The 19500-nt window shown below is 44.1% G+C and overlaps 1 protein-coding gene across 1 annotated transcript in view; it reads right to left on the bottom strand.

Moving 5' to 3' along the window:
* The window catches only part of TRPV1 (transient receptor potential cation channel subfamily V member 1), a 52012-nt gene extending 39162 nt beyond the window's left edge, over nt 1–12850 (bottom strand). Inside the window, exons 1-5 of the mRNA XM_073670789.1 lie at nt 12528–12850; nt 5639–5808; nt 4287–4439; nt 2396–2536; nt 892–1190 (exon numbers count right to left, since the gene is read on the bottom strand). Coding sequence (XP_073526890.1) covers nt 892–1190; nt 2396–2536; nt 4287–4439; nt 5639–5808; nt 12528–12850 — 1086 coding nt within the window. The remainder of the gene's footprint in view (nt 1–891; nt 1191–2395; nt 2537–4286; nt 4440–5638; nt 5809–12527) is intronic.
* Between the last annotated feature and the right edge of the window lie 6650 nt (nt 12851–19500).

Here is a 19500-nt window from a genome sequence, read left to right as displayed (position 1 = left end):
ACCTGGTGTTGGTGCTGTGTGGTGGCCATTGTTGTGCCTGTGAGGTGGTGTGGCCTGGAGTCACGGGGACTCTGCCTTTCAGTCTGGGTGCTGTGAGGCACCATGTCGTCCTCCCTGCTGGTGCATTGTCGCTGTGATGGTGGTTTGCACATGGCGCTGCACCCTTTAGGCTAGGGGCCCACCGAGAGGTTCACCGTGACATGGTAGTGGGCTTCATAGTCTGATCAGAATGTTAAACTAAGAACCTCATGTTCAGTTTTGTAAATTTTTACCTAGCGCCATTAGATCAATGTATGAATTTTGGATATGTGGTCGAGGTCTTTTTTTCTACAGTTCTGATATCTCTGATTTTATGCATTTAGTTGTGTCCAATCCTTGGATACTCTTTAGGCCAGTCCACGTAATGCTTTCCTGTTTTCCACAGCTTCATTCACTTGCTTGACGTTCATTCCTGTGTCATTCTTGATGGTGTCCATCCAACAGGTCTTTGTCATTTCCTTTCACCACTGACCATTCGTAGTAGATCTCCTTTTCTAGTGAATTTGCCCTCATCACATGTCCAAAATACATCAGTTCCTGTCTGGTAATCATGCCTTCCAGGGAAATCTCTGGGTTTATGAGATCAAGAAGATCTTTGCTGGTGATCCTAGGTGTCTAAGGGATTCATAGAAGTGTTCTCCAGAACCACATCTCAAAAGGCATCAATTTTTTTTCAGTCTGCTTTACGTCTTTATTTAACATATCTGTTGCATGGCAAATTCAAACTAATTTGTGTACAATATGGCATTATGTGCGCATTACGAGGCTTTGTGTAGGCAAAGTATGGCACCTAAGCATACATCGAAAAATGCATAAAGCAATTTAGCCTTTAGTATTTTTTTCATCACTTACCCCAATTTTCCCCGTTTTGGCTGCTAAGGTTAGAGCAGTTAAACCTTTCTTATTTGTAATTTCTTCTAGTCTCAAGGATGGTTTAATCTGAGCTCCCAAAACCAAAATCTCTCCATACATTTTGGTTACGAACTTTGTATTTTCTACTGTATTGTCTGCAATGTCAACCAAGGCATGAAGCACCGTGTTTCCAAAAGAGTCCCTTGCAGCAATATTGGCTGGAGAGTACTGGTTCTGTAGGAGATATTGGACAATATCTATTTGATTGGTACAGGCTGCCAGAGATAAAGGCAGCTCTCCTAATAATAAAAACAAGAGGAATAGCAGAGACGGTTAGAATTCAGACACAATACATGGAAATGGAAATCTATTTTTAAAAGTATTGTGCCCATCAACATATTAACTATGACTTTGTCCTATTTTTTACGCAATTAAGTTCTTTTATAGGACTTTTGAGACTCTTGCAGACCACACAAACTAGAGCGGGTACTAATTAGATAAGTATGGATGGACAATGATGTGCAATCTTGTGGGCAATAATGCTGAAAGGTGGGAACATTGTCAGCAGGAACAATTAGCAAATCTTCTAGACACTTAGTTACCATTACTCTGTCTTATTTTTCATTATCAAAGTGAAGTGGAAATGAAAAATGATGTTATTTAATTTGGCCCATGGGAAAACGATCTAAAATTTACAGTTTGGAGCACTTTTCAAATAAGTTTTATTTATCGTAAAAAAATATTTCAAATTCTCTGCCGTGGGTTCCTTATTTCCTTGATGATACTTATTTAGGGAAGAGTCAGATGGCCGTATATCTCAGACGATGATCGCAACGCAATGCATGGACTGGCCGTCGGCTCTCCGAACCCTAGCATGACAGCAAGTATTGCTATGCAGCTTGGGATGGAAAAGCCGATGGCCAGTCCGAGCATCCTCGTCCGAGTTATACGGTCATCTGACTCTTCCCTTGTACTGCTGAATCTATGTCAACCGTGTCTGGACGATGGGTATTGTAGCATTTTTTTTTCTACAGCCAAAACCTGCTCTCTTAGCAGTAAAAATGCTGCGTTCAAAATGCCTGTTTTGCAGCGTTTTTGATTCATATTTTTATGCGCTTTTAACTGTGTTTTTAGGGTGCTGATTATATCTGTCATTTGTCTAAATACATGTTAAATACATTTAGTTTTATTCACAAAAAGCGCAGAGCAAAATGATGCAAAAATGTTTGTTGTGTTTTTTGCAACGTTTTTCACTACTTTTTATGGGTGAAAAAATGCTGAAAGAATTGTCATGCTACATAATTGGACCGATTTTATCGGATGAGAGAAAAATGGTTTTGTGACCCAAGCCTTAGCATAAGCCATCAATATTGTGATCCCAGAAAACCTCGTTACAAGTAATTTTTTTTCTTAATTTCTACAGTGGGTATATATATTTTCTAATAGTTCACAATATTGTTCCTTTTAAAGAAATCAACCTCTATCTCATCTTAAAGCTCCTTACCAAAATAGAAGCCGGCTCTTCCTTTGGCCTTCCGGAAGAATTCCCCATCTGCTCTCGCATGGACGTCTGCTCCATGTTGAACCAATAGCTCCACGAGATTCATGTTTCTTCTTTCAATGGCGATATGCAAAGCTGTCTGACCTGGTGGAACCACATGAGGGAACTAAATCCATAGGCAACAATATAAGCAGGTGAGAAACATGACACTTCCAAATTCTATAATTAAAGACCTAAACTACCCAGATACAACTGCTGAGCCCCACTCCTATATCCACCAATGCCTTCATAGATATGTACATGTGAATGCATTCCCATAGCTGTAGGGAAGGCTGACATGGCTGCCACACCGGATTCTTCCCACCTTCAGGGGTCCAGAGGTCTCTGCCACGTAATTAGACGCTAGTAGCAAACGACATATGGCAGGTGAGGAGCCCTGTCACAGATTTAGCACTGAGACCCATTGCTTCTGCCCCCATTTTTTCATCGGGAGGCCATCAGATCTCTTAGACTGCAATCTCATGGTCCACCTATGGCCACTGCATGTGGACATGAGCACCAAATCTGTGTGCACTATTAAAAGTAAGCAACAAAAGTTATAAAACAGGTTCATCCGGGCACTTGATATTGATACACAATCCTTAGGAAGGGTCATCAATATCTGATTGGTGAGGACTTGACACCTCGTACCTCCACCGATCATGTGCTGTTAGTGCTTGTAGATGTAAACATTGATCGGAGCTGCACAGCAAGGCTCCACTCAATGTGTAGGAACCGCTGCAGGGTACTGCAGAACAGCTCCTATTCTCTTGAGCTAATATCAGTTGATCGGTGGGGGTGCCAGATGTTTGACCACCACTAATCTGATATTGATGACCTAACCTTAAGATAGTTCATCAATATTATTTAACTTTAGACGGATTGTCTCATGAAGACAGCTCGTGCCAATGTATCCTATGATGGCATATACTGTATATATCATGGAGCAGATGAGACAAGATGGTCAGCAGTCTACATGCTGCTCCTAATTTATATTATTTATTGTCCATTTGCCTCATTTTCCCAATGGAGAAAAGAAACATTGCATTTCCAATCCTTTAAGGTTAGAAGAGTCCCCAAAATTAAATTGATACCATGGTATTTTGCTCATGGGACTCCATGTTAACAGCTGTTATCTGTGGGGGCAGCAAGTGAGTCCTTTATCTGCATTGCCACCCAAGAGAAATTGTGCATTGCCAATTAAAATCAATGGGTAATTATTGCAATACATGGAGCATGCCAGGTCCTCTAGGGGAAGAGACACATTTTATAGTCAAATATCTGTCCTGCCTAATTGATAGGGGTCCCTCCTTTATTAAGTTAGGGTCTTGAAAAATGTGATTTCCTAACAAGACGATGACATTAAAGGGAACCTGCCAGGTCCAATAACGCTATTGATATAGAGTTAATCTGCAGGTTAATAGCGTTATGAAAGTGCCCGGCCACTGTACTGAAAGTGTGGCACCTGGGAGAAAATTAACTTTATTTCTCCCAGGAGCCGGCAGTTCTCCCAACACGAGCATGACAGCATGTGTTTATATGGAGCTGTTATGCTCGGGTTGGGAGAGCCGCCGGCCACTCCGAGCATTGTGTTGCGATCCCTGTCCGAGTTATATAGCCGTCTGACTCTTCCCCAAGGGTTTTAGTGTTACGTAATAAAATTCTAACTTAGAATTAAAAGGAATTATATACCGAAAACAGATAACCTCAAAATAGATTTTGGCACGGCAAATTACAACCAATCCATATGTGGTTATTTCCTGTGTTATTTTGGATTTCTTTGTCAAACCTTGAAGAGTAATGCATTTTCCAAGAACAAAGCAGACAATACACTTAGTGATCAGGCAGAACATACCTCTGTAATATGTGTCTGTATATGCAGAATTAATAAATTCTTTCAGATTGTCTGTCTTTGCTGCAATGTCCAGCAATAAAGGGATGGTGTTATTTTTGCCATAACTTAAATTCAACATTGCCTTTAATAAGCAGGTCTTTCCAGTGTCAGGTTCTGTGAAATAAGGAATACAAAACATTATTATTTTTTCTCATATAAATTGGGATGATTTTGTGTAAAAATAAAATGTAACAAATTATATCTTTATTGCTTAACTTTAAAAAAAATAAATAAAACTATTGCAAACTTTCAGCCAAAAAAGCAATCCTACCTCCCAACACCCCTTTTTCCATGGGAATGTCCTGTGAAACAGATCTCAAAAGTGATGGGTTGAAGCAAATGTAACTCAAAGTTGGCATGTTGGTGTCTGACCCTCAAAATTCTGACCCAAAGAGAATTACAGCGCCTTCATAGTCTACACTGGTCCGAATGACCAGATTGCCATATGTATAGTCATAGATTTGCCGGTATTGAAGCTTTGTACCATTCAACAAATTAAAATAATCCTACATAGATTTACATTCAATAAGCAGAAGAAGGATACACATGGGGGGAGAACTTTTGTGACCCAAGTCAAGATACCCAAAATGGGGGGCATAACTATAGTGGGTGCATGGGTTGTAGACTGCAGTCATACTTGGACAAGGATCCTAGGGAAGAGGGGAGGGGAAAAAAGGTCCTTTTGGCCCACAGGAGATGATCAAAAAAGTCCTGTGATGAAAATTTTGCATTAGGTGCCACAAGCTTTAAGTCACGCCACTACCCAACGTGATCCCATACAGATATAAAGATGGTCAGTAGTGATGAGCGAGTATGTTTGGTTAACCCTTTCGGCGAGTATACTTGGGCGAGTACCGAGTATCTTCAGCGTACTCGGTGATATGTTTGAATCACTCCCGTGTGTGATTTGCGACTGTTTGACAGCTTTAATACATGTGAGGAATGCGAAAGAAACAAGCATTACTCACATGTATTAAACCTGTCAAACAGTTGCAAATCATGCACACGGGAGTGATTCAAACATATCACTGAGTACGCTGAAGATATTCGGTACTCGCCTGAGTATACTCGCCAAAAGGGTTAACCGAACATACTCGCTCATCACTAATGATCAGGTATAAGATTCTTGATGACTGACTGTCTTTGACTTTGTTGCCTTTAGCTGAGGGGTTATCAGACCCTATAACCATTATATTGTCTGCATCTCCCCTGAAAAATTGAATGGAGCAATATAATAATAATGTATTTTTTATGTAATCTAGAAATCCTAATCTTGAGTCCAATTCTAAGTATGAAGACTCTCAGCTAGTTACCTTTAAACTCTTTGTTAGTAAGGCGTTTCTGAGTCCGCAGCAAATAAACCAGCAGATCATCCATCTCTTCACAGTTTCCATATGCGGCAGCATCAAAGATCCGGGTCCGGTCATACAGCTTAAATGTCCTGTCCCGACAGCTGGTTGTTGACTCCACAGACGAGCTCTGTCTGTGATATAGAAGTCAGTGAAGTAATAATACGTACACCGGAGATTGGTTTGTTTGTGTTCTAGTTGGGAACAATTTACCTATCTGTTCGTCATGTCCATTATATGTTATCAAAATAATTGAAAGTCCTCGTCACAACCACATGCACTTGGCGTAAATAAACGTCTCCGTTATCTCAAAGTTACAGTGCACTAAAGATATTATTTGTAGATTTGGGCGTGGCCAAAAAAATAAGTGCACCATTGCACCAATTAGGCCACATTCACACGTTCAGTATTTGGTGAGTTTTTTACATCAGTATGAGTGGAACAATCAGAGGAAAAGTATAATAGAAACACCTGCACCACTTCTGCATTTTTCACCCACTCCTGGTTTTGGCTTACTGGGATTTAGCTGAGCTTTTACGCATAACTTCCCAATACATTTTACACAGCTGTTGGCCAAACCTTCGTTTGGATGATGACAATCTCCTCAATGTTCCCCAACGGCTTGCCCAAGTGTTCCTGTGTTCCCTATGAGACAACCTCCTCTAGTAGTAGCTTTTCTCCTAAAGGACAAAAAGATCGACCATTGGAAATCCAACCTGCCCGATTCTTCTCTCCCACTGACATTGTGGCGCCCCTGAGGGTTCGACTGCCACAGGAATGCTGCACTTCTCCAATGGAGTGTGGTGTTCCTCCTCTGAGGTAAGGCCAGTGTGATGGTTGTGACCTAGCCTTTTGCATCCAACACCACATTTCTCCACCAGAGGGAGCTAGTATGCACTAGGTGCTTCTCCCCTGGTTACAGGGAGACTGGGGAACACAAAGTGGTAGGAACCAGTTAGTGGGTGTGGGTGGAGGAACAACTAGTAAGTGGCACTTAAAATTTCATATTTAATAGAATGCCATCTTTGATCTTGGTCCTTCTGGTGCAGAGTTCTTGTCCTTGTTGGTTCTTCTTCTGGTCCTTTGTCTAGCCTTTGCTAGTCTGTCGGCTGTCTCTGTGCTGTCAAAATACTGTGTGTAATGTGACTTCCCTCCGGGAGCGCAGATCCTGTGTGGGCCTGCACCGGCAAGGGACACAGCCCTCGTACCCTGATCTTGGGACGAGAGGTAGGTTGCAGACAAGGAATGTCTCAACCCGGCCGAGGACCAGGATCAAGAAGGCCCGGGAGCTTTAGAGTGTGGCTCCCTAGCAAATGGGTCCCGGGGAGAATGCAGACGGAGCGGAGCACGCCACCTGTCCTCGCCTACCTGATCTATTCAGAGGGATTCCGGCTGCAAGAGGGGTACCGGCCCCTGACACCCGACCTCGTACTCTACGTCCAGGACGGGAAAGCCCGGTTAGGCCCTGAGGATCCCACCGGGCGTCGGATGGAGAGGAATTGCCACCCGAGCCCTACACCTGAGAGGAGCTCAGAGGGAGACCCGGCCTATCTACACACGCACAGACGGGAAAGGGTGAAGTCTGTAGTGCAGGAACACTCTGGTGTAGGGTCGCTACCGAACACTGGACTTCCTCGGAGGTAGTCGGACCCCCGTCCCTGGTGGCCGCAGGACTCCGCGAGGAGCAGGGAGTCGCCTTCCCGCTAACGTCTCTGAGTGAGTAAAGCCTTGGAAGTTCACCCCTATGGCCGCCGGACTGTTCATTACGCGCCATACCACGCGACGCGGTGCCCGTACTCCCCGCGCTACTGCTACCCCCCTTCATCCTGTTTGCCTGCCCTGAGGCCTTGCTCCGCCTGTGGGGAGCGGTGAGAACTTTAGCCGCCATGACACCGGGCCTCAGCGGACTGCTAGTGGCCCTTCACCAGACACCACAGGTGGCGTAGTCGTTAATCAGCCACTCAACCCGGAATAGCCCACACCATCTCTTTCTAATGTGACGGCCCTGAGCACGGGTCGGGCCCGGGCCACGGCTGCATCCCATCTCTTCAACACAGGGCCCGACACCGAGTCCCCCAACACCCAGGGTAAAACACGGGCTTTCTGAGTAGAGGCGTCACAACCTGGCGTAGTCGGCAGGATATCGTGCCAGCAGCAACGGAGAAGAGTGCCCATTGCTATCGGGTACTGTGTGCCTTACTCCTTGAACTCTTGTTTTACACTTAAAATGGCGTCCGCCCAAGAAGAACAGACGCCATAACGCTGTAAAAAGACTGTCTTTGAACGCCTCCCATCGTGGGCTGGGCTCCCGCTTGGCGCCAAAAATGTGGACTGCCCCTTCCATCAGAGACTGTCCGCGGGGTAATGCCGATCAAACTGGATGGGCTGAACGAAGGCGGGCCTGTCAGTATTCCGCCCAGGAACCGCCCCGAAAGAGGAGGAAGAAGAAAAGCAACAAGGTGTGGCCATTGCAGTCGGAGCTTGGCAGTCAACGGAGGCAGACATAGATGCCTCTGGGGAACAAGACCACGCATCTACTGAACCCGGTTCAGGCCCTTCACCCGGCAGAGAGCAAGGCGGCAGCGTGTTGACCCCGGGAGATATTGCATTTCTCCATCAAGAAGCTCCAGAACTCCTAAGAAGGCAGTAAGAGGCCCAGGAGGCGGCGACGGCTGCGTGGCGGGAGGAGATGCTGCTGCGTATCCGGGACCGCCGCCAAGGAGTTGAGGTCCCAGGACAAGTCGACTCGGTGACAGAGGTCGAGGGTGACCTCGCGGCGGGTGAGTGTGCAACCCCTGCCCCGGCTGCAGAGCCAACTGTGACTATTCTGGATCTCATGTCGGAGTACTTAGTTCCCCACGCGGTCATCTGGGAGCAAGCGTTGGCTCCAGAGCTGCAATCGGCAGCCATTGGTGGGGACCTGCGATGCCGCCCAAATCCTGATACGGAGGTGCCTGAAGCTGCGGAGGAGACTACCGGCTCCAACCCGGACTGGTCCGCGTCTACAGAGGACTCGCAACAACCCGTTCTTACCCCGCTACCCGCACCAGCAGTAACCTGGCCCGAGGCTGAGGAGTGGGCCTGGGAAAACCAGGGGGGTGACCTAATGGGCTTCCCTCGGGAGACCCGGTCTGAAGCGCGAAGGAGGAGCCAGTGGTGCAGCGACCAGATCTTCCAGCTCACATGGGAGCAGAGTCAGCGGGAGCAGCGCTGCGAGCGCCTCGAGGTCAGGACCAAAGCTGCAAAGACTCGGGCGCGTCAGGAGGAGGCCACCCGTCCCAGTCCCCGGTACGAAGGCCAAGTCGTCCGTTTTCATCATGAGGCGGGGTGGGGGTTGATCCGGTGTCCCCAGTTCCAGGACGATGTGTTCGTCAGCCGGCGGGACGTTGAGCCGCGCCTTAAGAAGGGACACCCCGGTCGGAATCTCCTCCCAGGCGACACAGTGACTTTCTCTCGCCACCAGGGGGAGCGTGGGTGGTACGCCCTGGACGTCCACAAAGTGTCTGGGAGCGATGCCACCCCGCCCTCAGCCTTAGGTGACCGGCTAGCCTCCGTCAGGAGGAATGAGCCTTTCCCAAGAAGAGAGCCCGAAGTCTAAAGCAGCCCCCGGCTGCTGTTGTTGTTAAAGTTTTAAGTTGAATGCTGCTGTTTTATGTTTTTCCCCTGTTTATAGAGACTTTGGTCCCTGCGGACTATGGCAGGCGGCGGACTGTGTTTGTATATAGTTATGCATCTATTTAGGTGCTTCCTATTGGTTTTATGCAAAACCATGCCTCTTCTTCTACCTCAGACCTCAGAAGCAAAACCTGTCTGGAGTGGCTCGTTTGGAGGTCCAACTCCGGATCTTCATGTCCTGCAGCCACCCCAGGGCCCACGTAGAGGGTTTAGGGCAGGTCCCTCTTGCTACTGAACTGACCGTCACCACTTTTAACCAGTCTGCTGCCATTGTCAAAAGTCTCTTGTCCTAATTTATGCTTTATACTTTTATAATTTTGTACTTTTACACTTTTATACCTTGTTATGCAACGTTTAAGAAATGTGCCTCCCATAAAGGGATGATAGTTTTGTTATTATAAAAAGAAAATTTCCTGGGTGTTACTTCCTTTGCAGCCCGCGGACGTGCTGTGTTTTACCAGGGGGGAATGCCGCGCCCCTGAGGGTTCGACCGCCACAGGAATGCTGCACTTCTCCAATGGAGTGTGGTGTTCCTCCTCTGAGGTAAGGCCAGTGTGATGGTTGTGACCTAGCCTTTTGCATCCAACACCACATTTCTCCACCATAGGGAGCTAGTATGCACTAGGTGCTGCTCCCCTGGTTACAGGGAGACTGGGGAACACAAAGTGGTAGGAACCAGTTAGTGGGTGTGGGTGGAGGAACAACTAGTAAGTGGCATTTAAAATTTCATATTTAATAGAATGCCATCTTTGATCTTGGTCCTTCTGGTGCAGAGTTCTTGTCCTTGTTGGTTCTTCTTCTGGTCCTTTGTCTAGCCTTTGCTAGTCTGTCGGCTGTCTCTGTGCTGTCAAAATACTGTGTGTAATGTGACTTCCCTCCGGGAGCGCAGATCCTGTGTGGGCCTGCACCGGCAAGGGACACAGCCCTCGTACCCTGATCTTGGGACGAGAGGTAGGTTGCAGACAAGGAATGTCTCAACCCGGCCGAGGACCAGGATCAAGAAGGCCCGGGAGCTTTAGAGTGTGGCTCCCTAGCAAATGGGTCCCGGGGAGGATGCAGACGGAGTGGAGCACGCCACCTGTCCTCGCCTACCTGATCTATTTAGAGGGATTCCGGCTGCAAGAGGGGTACCGGCCCCCGACACCCGACCTCGTACTCTACGTCCAGGACGGGAAAGCCCGGTTAGGCCCTGAGGATCCCACCGGGCGTCGGATGGAGAGGAATTGCCACCCGAGCCCTACACCTGAGAGGAGCTCAGAGGGAGACCCGGCCTATCTACACACGCACAGACGGGAAAGGGTGAAGTCTGTAGTGCAGGAACACTCTGGTGTAGGGTCGCTACCAAATACTGGACTTCCTCGGAGGTAGTCGAACCCCCGTCCCTGGTGGCCGCAGGACTCCGCGAGGAGCAGGGAGTCGCCTTCCCGCTAACGTCTCTGAGTGAGTAAAGCCTTGGAAGTTCACCCCTATGGCCTCCGGACTATTCATTACGCGCCATACCGCGCGACGCGGTGCCCGTACTCCCCGCGCTACTGCTACCCCCCTTCATCCTGTTTGCCTGCCCTGAGGCCTTGCTCCGCCTGTGGGGAGCGGTGAGAACTTTACCCGCCATGACACCGGGCCTCAGCGGACTGCTAGCGGCGCTGGTGGCCCTTCACCAGACACCACAGGTGGCGTAGTCGTTAATCAGCCACTCAACCCGGAATAGCCCACACCATCTCTTTCTAATGAGACGGCCCTGAGCACGGGTCGGGCCCGGGCCACGGCTGCATCCCATCTCTTCAACACAGGGCCTGACACCGAGTCCCCCAACACCCAGGGTGAAACACGGGCTTTCTGAGTAGAGGCGTCACAACATCATCTGTCGGGAGCAGAGGCTCAGCTCAGAGGGGAGGAAATATCTGAGTGGGCCCCTAACCAGGTAACCCTGATTACAAGTACAAACAAGAGCATACAGCAGCACTCTATAAGTGCACAGATGTGCAAACATTGAATATATGAAATTTTAATTGCATTACTGCTATGTAGAATATACTTCTAAAAATGAAGGTACTTAGAGTAAAAATTGGCCAATTCATGTGTTCCCAAAAAGAGGCAGTCACAACCTCCAATAGTAAACTACAAAAGCTAAAAAAAAAAAAACTGACAAGCACCTCCGAAACAGAATAAAGCAAGTGTGAACAGATGCAAGCTGCCATGACTGCTTAATATGGGACCCTAAACCTAATATTTATCAAACTATTGAAGGTTGTGACTGCCTCTTTTTCTGACTGTGCACTCCTACCATCAGCCTAAGACAGTTTTTAATTAGTGCTGTATCCCAACTGCCCTCCACAGTGGTCCCTACAATGTATGAGGGGCCCCCAACAGTAACCCATACACTGTATGAGGCACCCCCACATGAGCCCCCACAGTGGCCCCCACACTGCTTGAGAGCCCTCCACAGTGGTCCCTACAATGTATGAGAGGCCCTCGTACTTTATGATGCCATCACAGTCACATGATGTCCCCAAAAATTTCGATGAAAAAAAAACCCATCATATATTCACCTAATCGATTATCCGGATGAGCCCTCCTGCAAAGTGCCAGCGTATGCCCTGGAGCCCAGAGTCCATGGGTGGCACAATGACTTCACCGCGCCGGGAGTCTGACATCCTGTTCTTGCACTGGCGCTTCTGTCCCTGCATCACTCTGCCATTCTGTAGACCAAAGGCACAAAGTGACCTGCGGTCTACAGAAAGAGTAGCAGTAGTGCAGGGAAATGCTGTCTCTCTACTGTACCGCACAACGTAACTATATCGGCATGCCAATACAGTTAAAGAAGCACTCGCATCCCTCCATAGCTACGCTACTGGTCAGGGGACAGTCAGGTAAATGCCATACACATAAGACTGTCAGCACGTATCTTCAGGTTAGGCCAACCTTAGTCAACTGTGTATGGAGACCTTAACTGCTGCAACACTTATCTATAGTGATAAGATGGTAAGAAAAATTATTACGAAGCTGATATGGTACGCCTTAGGAGTGAACCTTGATGACAGTTTCCCTTTAAAATTTGATTTAAGGCCACTTTAGGGAGAGGATCTGATGTGGGTGATGACAATCTCTGTACAGCATGGCAGAATTGGTTGGTGCAAAGCAAACAACAAAAAATAATCAATATAAATAATATACACACCTGGTCAGCTGGTTACAAGGTTTTCCTTTTTCAAATTGGACATGAAATTTAGCAGTCGGAGACAAAGCCTTACTTTCCACCTGATACACAGAGTCCATAGGAGCCATTTCCCTGTCTGTGTCTGCTTTGCCAAAACGGCGTCCTTTCGTTTTCGGTGAACTGAAGATCGCATACTTGTTGTGCTTTAATTTGAAGGGTTGGTGCGTTTCATGAACTTGCAAGTTGTTGTCATCACTGTGAGACTCATCGGCAGAAGCATTCGTGTCCTCGGTGTGGTCGGTTTCTTCCAGATCGGATGAACTTCCCATCTTTTTCATTTTCATTCACCTGTAGAAGAAAAAATCCCATCATGTATTGTACAGAACAATATGACTATACAACTAATACAATAAAATACACTATGAAGCATGCATTTGTGAACTGTAGAGCCATCAAATAATGACACGAATATCCTACTACTAAAGCTAAAGTCAAATAATATGGCAATTGAAGCCTTCCGCCTGACATAGTATTTCAGCTTACAGAAAGACAATGAAAAGTAATATTAAAGGGTGCATAGTTTTTGCTGTAATTTAAAAGTAACCAACCGCTGATATAGAAATAATACATTATATTCAATTAAATAAGCACTCTTCCCAGCAAAGTTTTTATCCTCCTAATAATACAGTCATTATATTATACAGCACTGTGTACTTACAATTGCTCATTTTGCCTTTCTACCCAGATAATTCTTCTCTTTTCCATTAGGTCTATACCATCACATGATTAAAAACAGACTAGCCAAATCCTTATAAGCTATGTAGAAATGTGTAGAAAAACAAAGTAGCATGTTCCATGTGTGTACTGATCAGCCAAGAGAATTAGAAAGATGTGAGTGGTGCTCACTAGTGATAAGCGAGCATGCTCAGGTGCTTCCCGAGTATCTTCGGCGTGCTCATATATTATGTTCGAGTCCCTGCATCTGCATGATTTACGGCTGTAAGACAGCCTCAACACATGTGGGGATTGCCTGTTTGTTAGGGAATCCTCACATGTGTTGAGGCTGTCTTATAGCCGTAAATCATGCAGACGCAGGGACTCGAACATAATATACGCTCATCGCTAGTGCTCACCTAAAGTGGTTGTGTTCACCATGCACAACACTGGAATGAATGTGCGAACTCCCCCAGATTGCAGCTGCACCAACCGCAGGCTCCTATTGCTTAAAGTACGGTGCTGGATGAATGAAGGAAGGGAAAAAAAAAGGAAAGCAGTATCTACTAGGCGCTGCAAGGAGGAGCCATGCCAGGTCCGGGTAGGATAAAGAACTTTTATTCCACTATGCGTTTCAATGACAACCCGTCCTCTACATCAGGTGTATACAGGCCATCACCGTCAGCCTTTATACAGGCAGCTGGTGACAGCACAATACATATAAAATTTGATTATTCTTGTAGATTGTGAGCCCTCGCGGGCAGGGTCCTCTCTCCTCCTGTACCAGTCAGTGACTCATTTTTGTTCAAGATTATTGTAATTTTTTTGCTATGTATACCCCTTTTCACATGTAAAGCGCCATGGAATAAATGGCACTATAATAATAATAAATAATAATAATAATTGGTCACTCAATTATTACAATTTCAATTAGCAAATAAAAAAACAATTTTGTCAACAATATAGGGCTTTTATTTGCTAATTGTATTTGTCCCTTGCAGGGGAGGAGGGAGCAGCTGGGTCAGGGGTTGAAGAGGGGGATGACTCATGCAAGGAAAAGACACTTCCTGATTCTACATAGAGCAGAGAAAAGAGAAGAATTATCTGGGTAGAAAGGCAAAATGAGCAGTTGTAAGTACACAGTGCTATATAATATGATGACTGTAATGTATTAAGAGGATGAAAACTTTGATGGGAGGAGGAGGGCTTCTTTAAAAGTACCTGTACTACCTTTGCTCATAGGTAATCATTGGACTATTAGGGATGACATCTTTTAGGTCAAGATCTGCTCTCAACATACCCCAGTGTCTACGGTGGGAGTTGCTATGGATACATTTCTATGTAGATGGGAGGAGGGAGGAGCTAGAGGCAGAGCGAGTCCACGCCTATCGAGGAAGCGACATTAATTAAAAACGCGCGTTGGGGAACACGTCTGGGGTGCGGACAGGACATATACAATGGGTAAATACCTTATATAAATTTACTTGTGTCAAACATAGATATATAAGACATTTGTAATTGGCAAACCGTCATACCAATGGCAATTATATGTTGTTGATCTAGACAGCATTGACTTATATGGGTTTTTCATATAAATAAACCATTACGTCCTTTGCAGCCATATTTATGTACAGTACAGACCAAAAGTTTGGACACACCTCATTTAAAGATTTTTCTGTATTTTCATGACTTTGAAAATTGTACATTCACACCGAAGGCATCAAAACTATGAATTAACACATGTGGAATTATATACTTAACAAAAAAGTGTGAAACAACTGAAAATATGTCTTATATTCTAGGTTCTTCAAAGTAGCCACCTTTTGCTTTGATGACTGCTTTGCACACTCTTGGCATTCTCTTGATGAGCTTCAAGAGGTAGTCACCGGAAATGGTTTTCACTTCACAGGTGTGCCCTGTCAGGTTTAATAAGTGGGATTTCTTGCCTTATAAATGGGGTTGGGACCATCAGTTGTGTTATGCAGAAGTCTGGTGGATACACAGCTGATAGTCCTACTGAATAGACTGTTAGAATTTGTATTATGGCAAGAAAAAAGCAGCTAAGTAAAGAAAAACGAGTGGCCATCATTACTTTAAGAAATGAAGGTTAGTCAGTTCGAAAAATTGGGCAAACTTTGAATGTGTCCCCAAGTGCAGTTGCAAAAACCATCAAGCGCTACAAAGAAACTGGCTCACATGAGGACCGCCCTAGGAAAGGAAGACCAAGAGTCACCTCTGCTTCTGAGGAAAAGTTTATCCAAGTAACCAGCCTCAGAAATCGCAGGTTAACAGCAGCTCAGATTAGAGACCAGGTCAATGCCACACAGAGTTCTAGCAGCAGAGACATCTCTTCAACAACTGTTAAGAGGAGACTTTGTGCAGCAGGCCTTCATGGTAAAATAGCTGCTAAGAAACCACTGCTAAGGACAGGCAACAAGCAGAAGAGACTTGTTTGGGCTAAAGAACACAAGGTATGGACATTAGACCAGTGGATATCTGTGCTTTGGTCTGATGAGTCCAAATTTGAGATCTTTGGTTCCAACCACCGTGTCCTTGTGCGACGCAGAAAAGGTGAACGGATGGACTCTACATACCTGGTTCCCACCGTGAAGCATGGAGGAGGAGGTGTGATGGTGTGGGGGTGCTTTGCTGGTGACACTGTTGGGGATTTATTCAAAATTGAAGGCATACTGAACCAGCATGGCTACCACAGCATCTTGCAGCTGCATGCTATTCCATCCGGTTTGCGTTTAGTTGGACCATCATTTAATTTTCAACAGGACAATGACCCCAAACATACCTCCAGGCTGTGTAAGGGCTATTTGACCAAGGAGGAGAGTGATGGGGTGCTACGCCAGATGACCTGGCCTCCACAGTCACCAGACCTGAACCCAATCGAGATGGTTTGGGGTGAGCTGGACCGCAGAGTGAAGGCAAAAGGGCCAATAAGTGCTAAGCATCTCTGGTAACTCCTTCAAGATTGTTGGAAGACCATTTCCGGTGACTACTTCTTGAAGCTCATCAAGAGAATGCCAAGAGTGTGCAAAGCAGTCATCAAAGCAAAAGGTGCCTACTTTGAAGAACCTAGAATATAAGACATATTTTCAGTTGTTTCACATTTTTTTTGTTAAGTATATAATTCCACATGTGTTAATTCATAGTTTTGATGCCTTCAGTGTGAATGTGCAATTTTCAAAGTCATGAAAATACAGTAAAATCTTTAAATGAGAAGGTGTGTCCAAACTTTTGGTCTGTACTGTATATAAGACAAACAATTGGTATGTTAGGCTTATATTAATCTAACATCAACTAATTGGATAAATATATAAAGAAAGGCTCTTCAAACAAGTCCATAAATCACCACATCTACACTTAATTATAAGCACAGAAAAACAAAGAGATCCATTAGTGTATAGACGTAATTTTATTTCATCAATCAATTAAAATCATGACAAATCGAATTATACATATAACATATAGTTAAAATTAAACAACAGAGTGCCCAGTATAAGGGGACGAGCTCCTGCCCAGAATATAACGGTTATATAATATCAAATGGGCTCAAAAAATTGACTAACCTAGTGTAATATTATTACTACTATAATGTTCAAAAAGCTTTCATGAAGACACGGGGTTTTTTGTAAATATATCTACTAAAAGATCTATGATATGAGAAGTGGCTATAAAGGTATAAAATGGGTATTAAGCAATGAGGGGACACAAACCCCTTCTTTAGAACAAGTAATAATTCCCACTACATAAGCATAGCCAAAAGGTATTTTAATTTATGCAGAATATGTTACAATATATAAAAATAATAGAAGACTGCTTAATCTTTTCCAAAATTCAGCACCGTGTATAGCAATCATTTTATATGAAATATGCCATGTACCTGATCAAGGTTATGCCAACAGATGAGCCGTAACACGAAGTAGCTAAAGTCCTGGCAGGATCCTGTCCCCCTTCACCCCGACGCGCGTTTCGCCCACTTGCTTCTTCCCATCAGGTACTAGTTCTAAAGAAGGGGTTTGTGTCCCCTCATTGATTAATACCCATTATATACCTTTATAGCCACTTCTCATTTCAATTTATATTAATCTAGTTGTATCCTGGTCCAAACCCTCAACCTACATACCTTGGGATCTAATCATTTATTTTTACATGTACCCATTATATCCTGTATGCAACACTATCATTATTTATGTTATTTTGTATTCTAATAAAATTTATATAATTTTTTAGCAATATAGACTCTGATTGTGCTTAGTTTACATGTAACTTGTCTTGTTAAGATGTTTTTGATTGAAAAAGTTTTTGGCTTCAGTAAATGTGACCTCTTAATGCTGCAAATTCAACAAATGACCATTTTCAGTTCTTTACAACCTATAAAATGTTTGGAAACTCTGTTGTGCATAATAATTTAGGTTTGAGGGTTTTTTTTAGGTTTGAAAGAAATACTGTTATCATTGGGAGGTTTGTCCAAAAAAATGATGAATTGAACATTATACTGACTGATTTGCATCAACTATTTAGGAAAATCAGAAAAAAATAGCATTTGCATAATAATTTGGAACGCAGTGTAAAGTCTTTTTATCATGTTTTTTTTCTGAAATAATAAAGGTGATGTTTAATTGGCAATAGTCTCCCTTCTTTATAGGATTGTGCTCATATTTGGAGTTACTATTTACTATTATAAGATATTGGCCCCTATATAGGTTAAATACAATTAACAGAGGAGCCTAATTCATTTAGCGGCATGCGTCTCCTAATGAATTTAGCGCATTTCCAGCAAACTTCGTGCGTAACACCAGTCTTAATGAATTAGCCCCTTTCTCTTGTGTGGTATTTGCTGATGATTTTTGCTCTGAATTAATCAAAATGGAGTACACAGTTCATGAATTTTTCACACAGTTAAGAAAAATGGCACAAAAATTGCACAAAAACCCCTGGTATACATAGGCCTGATTCATCAAAATGTTATGCCAGAAAACTGTATTAAAACACTTTGAAAAATGTTTCCATTATGCAATGTTGCATTAATAATTGGTGACTTTTAGTGTTCTCACCAGTTTCGGTGAGCTCTGTCAAAATGGACAGTGTTGGGGACGAACCGGAATGGGCCGTGGCTACGCCTGATCGTCAAATTCAACAATAGTGCCGGAGTTCCTTAAGCCAGAAATTTACTCCAATCATGGACTAGAGTAACAAGTTAAATTTTTGGTAAGGTGTACAGAGGCGCACACCACTGATAAGATGCGCCAAATTCATTAAGCAAGTGAGCGCCTCTTAATTAATTTGGCGCATCTTATTCTTGCACGCCCCTCATTAAGATTAGTGTATGAAACGTCAGTCTTAATTTATTGGGGATATAGAATCACTTAATGTGGGACTTGAGTAGATGTTCAACCAATTTAACAACTTTTTGAAAAGTCGCAAATGATGAATCAGGCAAAAACATCTAGAAGCCCCAAACTCCAACCATAGTAGGGAACTGAAAAAAAAAAAAACCAACACACATTGAAAAAAACATTTAAAAAGGGACACAGATGGAAAGATGAATTTGGTACAAACAAAAAAAGAGCAAAACACCAAAAACTTGACAAAAAACTGTCTCAAATGCAATAATGAATCGGGCCTTATGTACTTTTTAACACTAACAGAAATCTAGAGAAGATACCAGAGATTGGACAGTTCTGTAGTTCGTCTTTATTTACATTTGACGATTTACTTTTTACTCGCTTTTATTTTACACAGAACCAAACAAAAACCGCAATACAAATGCTGTACTAATCAATGTGGCTTTCCACCCATGCTCATTTATTATACACACAGGAGTCAGATAAAAGATAGAAGAGCTAAAAAAAATGAGTATTACATACTTATCCAACTCGAGTTTCGCCTACGCGGCTTCATCTGGGGCGTCCAGTAAGCAAACCTTAAGTTGGGCAATTTATGCTGACAGAATTGAGAAGTGTGGGTGGAATAACCACTGATCGAAATTCTGATACTGCTATTCGTTACACAAAACTTAGGTAGATGACAAAGTGACAAAGAAAAAGTGTTGTTTTCAAGCAAGCTGTAACGTTGGCCAGCTGGTTCCTCAAATGTTTATTTATTGTGATATATATATATATATATATATATACACAGTATATATATTATATTCAGGATATATAATGTAAGGTGGCTGTTAGACACCTAGTGTTTGGGAGATGAACGTGAAGTAATGCTTTAGTGCATATAGGACTAAAAGGGGTTAATCGGCCATGACAGGTTGATT

This window comes from Phyllobates terribilis, unplaced genomic scaffold (assembly GCF_046119375.1).
Source record: "Phyllobates terribilis strain yellow unplaced genomic scaffold, ASM4611937v1 Scaffold_2__4_contigs__length_985480577, whole genome shotgun sequence".
Classification (NCBI taxonomy): Eukaryota; Metazoa; Chordata; class Amphibia; order Anura; family Dendrobatidae; genus Phyllobates; species Phyllobates terribilis.
The sequence above is the reverse complement of the archived record's forward strand: the minus strand, read 5'-3'. Positions and strand labels throughout refer to the sequence as shown.